Raw genomic sequence first — 7,932 nt, 5'->3', positions numbered from 1 at the left:
CAGCATCAGTGTCGCTTTTCCAGCCTCCTCAGGGTTGTCCCGACATTCCTATCAGAGCCTGCAGAGCCAGAGCAGCCCCTGGTCAGTGCCTGAGCTGGGAGTGTCTGCAGGGCAGAGCTGAGCCCCCAGAGCTGGGCTGGGCTCTGGCAGCACTGGCAGGGCCCAACCCTGGGCACAGGGAAGCAGCTGCTGGCAGGGACAGCTCCAGGCAGCAGAGCCCTGGGCAGGTAGTGGGGAGAAAGTGCCCCCAAGCTGTGCTGGGATATTTAAAGTCCTCTCCAAACCCAAGTATTCCATGATTACTTTTCTTACAGGTCCCCATGCCAAGACAGCTCAAATGTCCAACAGCAGCTCCATCGGGCACTTCCTCCTGCTGGCATTGGCAGACACACGGCAGCTGCAGCTCCTGCACTTCTGCCTCTTGCTGGGCATCTCCCTGGCTGCCCTGCTGGGCAACGGCCTCATCATCAGCACCGTAGCCTGCGGCCACCACCTGCACACGCCCATGTTCTTCTTCCTGCTCAACCTGGCCCTCAGCGACCTGGGCTCCATCTGCACCACTGTCCCCAAAGCCATGCACAATTCCCTCTGGGACACCAGGAACATCTCCTACACAGGATGTGCTGCACAGCTCTTTTTCTTTATGTTCTTCATCTCAGCAGAGTTTTATCTCCTGACCATCATGTGCTACGACCGCTACGTGTCCATCTGCAAACCCCTGCACTATGGGACCCTCCTGGGCAGCAGAGCTTGTGTCCACATGGCAGCAGCTGCCTGGGCCAGTGGCTTTCTCTATTCGCTGCTGCACACAGCCAATACATTTTCCTTGCCCCTGTGCCATGGCAATGCCCTAGGCCAGTTCTTCTGTGAAATCCCCCAGATCCTCAAGCTCTCCTGCTCAAATTCCTCACTCAGGGAACTGGGGCTAATGGCAGTTAGTGCCTGCTTGCTATTTAGTTGTTTTGTGTTCATTGTTTTCTCCTATGTGCAGATCTTCAGGGCCGTGCTGAGGATCCCCTCTGAGCAGGGACAGCACAAAGCCTTTTCCACCTGCCTCCCTCACCTGGCTGTGGTCTCCCTGTTTCTCAGCACTGGCACATTTGCTCACCTGAAGCCCCCCTCCATGACCTCCCCATCCCTGGATCTGGCACTCTCATTGCTGTACTCAGTGGTGCCTCCAGCCCTGAACCCACTCATCTACAGCCTGAGGAACCAGGAACTCAAGGCTGCTGTGAGGAGACTGATCACTGGATGCTTTCAGGAACATTAAACTGCTGCACAATTTCTGCAAATCACTTGTAATAAAACTAGTTTTTGATACTTCTTGTTGGTTTCATTTTGGAGATTTCTTTCCTTTGTTTTAGTTTTTTCATTCTGTCCACAAAGAAGCATCATTGCTTGTGCCATTTCTCATTTTGTTTCTCTCTACCTTCCCTGTGGCCACAGACTGTGTCAATGGGGGACTGCACTCTTGGTGTATTTAAAGGAAGTAAAGGATGTCCCAGCAAAGTTTTCTGCAGAGATGCCCTTTTGTTGCCTTCTCTGGAGCTGCAGCAGCAATGTCTGTGTGCAGAGCTGGGGGCAGATCAGTGCTGGCACATCAGCCCTGCTTCTGCTGGCCACACCATTCCTGATCCAGGCCAGGAGCCATCGGCCTTCTTGGCCACCTGGGCACACTGCTGGCTCATGTCCAGCCTGCTGTCCATCAGTCCCTGCAGGTCCCTTTCTGCCTGGCTGCTGTTCAGCCACTCCATCCCCAGCCTGTAGCACTGGGGCCAAATTGCAGAGCCTGGTACTTGGATTTTTTAAACATGAAATTGCTGGATTCAGCCCCTCAATCCAGCCTGTCCAGGTCTCTCTGCAAAGCCTTTCTATGCTCCCACAGATCAACACTCACATCCAGCTTGGTGTCATCTGCAAAGATGTCCTAGGTTCCAGGGGGCCCCTCAGTGTCACAATGGCCTCTTGGTTACACAAGGCCCTGCACTGTCACACTGTTCTCCTTGGGTCCACGAGACCATGCAGAGCAACAATGGTCTCCTTGGTTGTGTGGGACCCCAAAATGTGACAATGGACTCCTTGGTTCCATGGGGCTTCACATGTTCTTGTTGGTGCTGCAGTTTCACAGAGGCCCCTTGGTTCCATGAGGCCCCAGAGTGTCACAATGGCCCCATGCGTACATGAGGTCCCACACTGTCACCATGGTCTCTGTAGATCCACAAGTCCCCTCAGTGTCACAATGGACTCCTTGTTTCCACAAGTCTCCTCAGTGTCACAACATTCTTCCAGATCCCCTGAGGCCCCCTCGTGTCACAGTGGCCCCTTGGTTACACAGGATCCTGCAGTGTCACAATGTCCCATCGGTTTCATGAGGCCCCGCAGTGTCAGAACAGCCCCTTGGTTCCACTGGGCCCCGGAGTCTCCCAATGGTCTCCTTGGTTTCCTAGTGTCAAAATGGTGAAACCCCTTGGTTACACAAGGCCCTGCAGTGTCACAATGGCTTCAGTGGTTCCACAAGGACCCAGAGTGTCACGGTGCACTGCCTGGTTCCATTTGGCCCCAGAGCACAGCAGTGGACCCCTGGTTCTATGGGGCTGCACGGTGTCACCATGGTCCTCTTAGTTCCACGAGGCCCTGCAGTGTCACAATGGCCCCAGAGTGTCCCAATCATCACAGAGTGACAGAATCAAATAGGCTGGAAAAGACCTTTGCAATCATCAAGCCCAACCAATGCCCTAGTACTGCCTTGTCACCCAGACCATGGTGCTAAGTGCCACTGGAGAGGGACAGTGACCCTGCCACCTCCCCCTGGCCAGCCCATTCCAATTCTCACTCACCCTTTCTGTGAAGAACTTCTTCCTATTGTCCAGCCTGAACCGTCCCTGGTGCTGCTTAAGATTGTGTCTTCTTGTCCTGCCCTCCAGCAGATCCACACTCACACCCAGCTTGGTCCCATCTGCAATTTGTGAATGGTGGACTTGATCCCCTCAGCCAGATCATCAGTGAAGATATTAAACAGGACTGGGTCCAGCACAGATCCCTGGGGGACACCACCAGTGCCTGGACACCAGCTGGGTGCAGCACCATCCCCACCACTCTCTGGGCTCAGCCTCCAGCCAGCTCTTAAATCTCCCAGCGAGGAGAGAACCTGCCCAAGCCATAGGCTGCAGCTTTTCCAGGGAATGCTGGAATGTCCATTGTCAGAGACAGAGTCAAAGGCTTTGCTGGAGTCCACGCACACAACATCCACAGCCTTTCCTGCATCCACAGGTGGGTCACCTGGTCATAAAAGGAGACCAGGTTGGTCAGGCAGGACCTGCCACCCCTAATCCACGCTGGCTGGCTCTGATCCCTCAGCCATCTTGTGGGTGCCCTGTGATGGCACTCAGGGTGATCTGTTCCATAACCTTGCCAGGCACCCAGGTCAGGCTGACAGGCCTGGAGTTCCCCAGCTCCTCCTTCCAGCCCTGCTTGGGGATGGGCTCACACTGGCACCTCCAGTCCTCTGGGACCTCCCTGCTGAGGCAGGACTGATGGTAAATGTTGGAGAGCAGCTTGGGGAGCTCATCCACAGCTCCCTCATCCCCCTGGGATGGATCCCATCTGATCCCATACACCTGTGAGCATCTGAGTGGCTCATCAGGTCACCAACTGCTTCCTCCTGGATTACAGGGGGGCTGTTCTGCTCCCTGTGCCCACCTACCAGCTCAGGAGAACATTTGTCCTGAGGACAGCCTGTCCTAATATTGAAAAGTGAGGCAAATAAGGTGTTAAGTAGTTCAGCCTTTTCCTTATCTTTAGTTTCTATATTCTGCAGTGCATCCAATAAAGAGTAGAGTTTCTCCTTATCCAATTGTTTGCTATTAATTTATTTATAGAAATATTTTCTATTATTTTTCATGGAAGTGTCCTGGTTAATCTCTAATACAGCTTTCACATCTCAACTTTTCTTTCAGCATGACCTAATAACGTCCTTAAACACTTCCTAAGTGTCCTGACCTTCTGTCTAAAGGTGATGCTCCATCTTTTTTCCCTTGACTTCCCACAAAAGCTCCGTGGGCAGCCAGGCAAGTAATTTTTTTCACCAGCTTATCTTTTGCCACACTGGGACAGGCTGCTCCTTCCCCCTTAACATTACTTTCTTGAAATGTGCCCATCCTTCCTGGACCCCTTTGTTTTTAAGGGCTGTTTCCCTTCAAAAAAATCAGTACCTGATTTGATACTCCCCAATCAGCATCCTAAATAGGCCAAAGTCTGCCCTTCCTAATCCCAGTGCAGAAGTTTTGTTGCTGCCCCTCCTTCTTTCACAGAACATTGAAAACTTGATTATTTCATGGTCACTCTGTCGCAGGCAGCCTGCGAGCCCAACATCAGCCACCAGCCCTTCTCTGTTTGTGAACAGCAGGAGACAGAGCTTTCCTTGGCAGTGGGAGTGTCACCAAAAATTTGGTAAAACAGAAAACTCTTTAACCCCAATGTAGCATTAAGAAGCAGCATTCTTTATTCAGATGGATGCACGGGGGACAGCTCCACCCAAAGCCGTGCATGGTGAGGACAGGAAAGTTTTTGTTAATTTTCTGTATTTTGCACATATATTCATTGATTTTCCCAGACTAAACATAAATATGATAATGGTTTCCCCAAAATCATTAACATATTTCCCCTCCCCTTTACCCATGCATTCTTCTGTCCTGGAGGTCTCTCTGGTGGTCCCTGGTGGTTGTGGACCCCAATGTTCCAGTGGCCCTGGCTGTGACATTGTGTCCTGGGGTGACATTATGATGCTTGTATCCCCATTCATGTGTCACAAGGGTTGCAGGCAAAGAGAGAGGCAAGAAGGCAAGAATGTTGATCCATGATCAGAGGGCTTGATTTATTATTCTATGGTATATATACTACATTATAACTATACGAAAAGAAATAGAAGAGAAAGGTTCTCAGAAGGCTAGCTAAGCTAAGAATGGAAAAAGAAAGAATGAATAACAAAGATCTGTGTCTCAGAGAGAGAGCGAGAGCCAGCTCTGCTGTGACTGGTCAGTAAATCCAAACATCCACAGGAGACCAATCACAGATCCACCTGTTGCATTCCACAGCAGCAGATAACCATTGTTTACATTTGTTGCTGAAACTTCTCAGCTTCAGCTGGAAAAATCTTAATGAAAGGATTTTAATGAAAAGATGTCTGTGACACCTGGCTGAGCTGGCAGGACACTGAGGCTGGTGAACTTCCAGTTCCCCTTCTCACACAATGGGCATTGTGTGGTTTCCATAGGCCTGGGGTTTTGGAGAACAAGCTCCAGGTGTCAGCTCAGCTGGTGGAGACAATTTACCATCTGGTAACATGAGGTCACAGAGTGGGCTGTGACATCACAGAGTGGGTTATGTGAGGTCATTGAGCAGCTATGACATCATAGACAGCCTCTGTGACATCACAGAGCCAGCTATGACATCACAGGGCAGACTGACATCACAGACTCAGGTGTGACATCAGAGACCAGCTGTGTTACATTAGAGAATGGGCTGTGACATCACAGGGCAGGCTGTGACATCACAGAGAAGGCTGTGACCTCACAAAGCAGGCTGTAACAGCACAGAGGGGCTGTGTGAGATCACTGGGTTGGTCACTCTGCCCCAGCTCCCGCTCACAATTTCTCCCAACAAGTCCAAAACTGTCCATGCCCAGCAGGGTCCCTGTCCCCTGGGATACCCCGCCCACCTGGAGCCACAGCGTCCACCAAAGGATGTTCCACAGGATCCACTCCAGAGCCTGACAGGGGACAAGGGGCCAGGGCTGTGTGACCAGGACAGCAAGGACGGGGATTATTCAGGTCACTGTGGCCTGGTTTGGGTTGCCCAGGGCAGGAAAGATGTCTGGCAGCTGGAGCAGGGTCTGGGAAGGGCCTCCAAGGTGGGGCTGGAGCCCTTGGGCTTTGAGCAGAGGCTGAAGGAGCTGGGCTTGTCCAGCCTGGAGCAGGGAAGGCTGAGGGGCTCCTCATCCCAGCCTGGCAGTGCCAGCCAGGAGGGGATGGAGAACACAGAGCCAGGCTCTTCACAGGGGGCTGGGGGGAGACAAAAGCCAGTGGGTGGAAGGGGAAAGAGGGGAGATCAGCCAGGACAGGAGGACATGAAATGAGTCAGGCTGCTTTCAGCACCAGGGGTTTGAGTAAATGTATAAATGTCCAACCCTCAGCAACTGAGAGAGCTGGACATACTGAAACATGAGTGCATTTGAAAATTTAGTCCCAGGTACAATCTGGCTTGTCAACGGAATTTATGGACCAAGAATCAAAAAGCAATGGATAAATAGGGTTCTGACAAATTTCTCAGTTCTTGCAACTTTAGAATAGCTCACATTGTGTTCTTGGACAGAATCCACTCGAATAATATATTCCTCTACTCCATTAGAAATGAGTGACAATGTGCCCCATCCCCAGAGCAGTGATATGGGAAGGAGGGAACATAACTCTTAAGTTAAACCTTTAAACTTTAATAGAGTTACTGATCATTTTGTAATTTAACTCTAATAATTGAACAGCAAGGAGTTCACTCAGGTGCAATAATGAACAAGGATGAGTAGTTTTATAATATTTTTTCCTCCTCTCAGAAACCTCCAGTACATTCCCTCCCTTCCTCCTCATCTCTGAATTGCACATATATGGAAGAATTTTATTTTATTTTGAAACTGATGGGAGCTGTGTTTCAAGGTGTGACTTTTGACCATGATATCTCTGAATCAAACTCGAGATTCCCAAGGATGCTTGATTTTAATTCTGAGGGATGCATCCACAGCAGGAATCTACTGTGGAGCTGTTGGTCCTAGAAGTACATAGTACCTTGGAGAGGTGTTTCAGATGCCATTTTGTAATTTAATGGACCAGATTACTTTCTTTTCAAGAAAAACTAAGTTTCTTGTGGGCTTAGTCAACGAGATGGAGCCATTTCAAGAATAAGCCAGACATGACGGTACTACACATGTATGTGGAAAACACATTTTCCTAAATTATTAGTTTCCCTGTCCAGTCTTACAGGAAAATTAGACTGCTGGAAATCAATTCCTATAATAGATCTGAAATCCTGCAAGGTAGCATTTACTCTGAAGTATAAATTCAATAAAGTTACATATAAAGCATAAAATAAATATTGCCAGAGCATCTTTATAATGCTATTCTACATACTTTCTAATGCTGGGAGAAGTTCCTGTGGTCTGTTTTCAGTCCTACAATTATGAAATATGCTATAAAGCAGAGCACAACTGACTATTTCCATCTCATGCAAGAAAAGATACACAAAGTAGCAGAAACAGTTGCATTTTAGCTGCATTTCAAAAAGAGGTGCTTTAGTACTTAAAGCCAAAGTAGGGGAAATGAGAAGATCTGTGAGTTGATTAAAAAGCTGTAAGGGAACTTTGCTCACAAAGCAGAGGTAAATTTGTAGAAGTTTGAGAAAATCCATTTGGGTAATCCCTGGTTTTGAAAGAGTTGGGTTAAAAAGTCAACCTGCAATACTGTGACTCAGAATGGGCAATCAAATCCTGGGGTGTCTTCAAGTCACCACTACTTGTGAAAAATCTCCTCAAAATAAAAAATAGCTGACATGTCCTGGGATGCTAAGGTAAATCTATTTCCTACTCACATGTGCTCTTCAGATCTTCCACATGGTGCAAGTGCAATCCATCCTATAAATCCAAAGTCTGATGGGCCCATTCTAGACACGGTCCTGTGGAACATCAGACGACATGTCTGTGCTGAGTCACCACAAAAGAAAGCTAAGCCAAGGCTCATGATTCCATGGGTGAACAGAGCTGATTTGCAGAGGAGTTGCGTGCACTTTATTCCCCTTCCCACCCAGGATTTGGTTCCAATTTCAAGATGCCTCCTAGGTTGGCCTCAAGATTTTGACAAAGGGAGTGACCGCATCTCATTTGTACTGGGA

General features: G+C 49.2%; 1 protein-coding gene across 1 annotated transcript; it reads left to right on the top strand.

The window, feature by feature from the left end:
* The first annotated feature begins 337 nt into the window (after positions 1–337).
* Positions 338–1,270, top strand: LOC141730631 (olfactory receptor 14A16-like). The gene has a single exon (XM_074549775.1). The coding sequence runs from the start codon at positions 338–340 to the stop codon at positions 1,268–1,270; it is 933 nt and encodes a 310-aa protein (XP_074405876.1).
* Positions 1,271–7,932: the final 6,662 nt, after the last annotated feature.

Source organism: Zonotrichia albicollis, chromosome 11 (assembly GCF_047830755.1).
Source record: "Zonotrichia albicollis isolate bZonAlb1 chromosome 11, bZonAlb1.hap1, whole genome shotgun sequence".
Lineage (NCBI taxonomy): Eukaryota > Metazoa > Chordata > Aves > Passeriformes > Passerellidae > Zonotrichia > Zonotrichia albicollis.
Note: the sequence above shows the minus strand (reverse complement) of the source record. Positions and strands in the feature narration are given on the sequence as shown.

Excerpts from the sequence above, each read along its gene's own strand:
- LOC141730631 (XM_074549775.1), top strand. The coding sequence starts at position 338 with ATGTCCAACAGCAGCTCCATCGGGCACTTCCTCCTGCTGGCATTGGCA.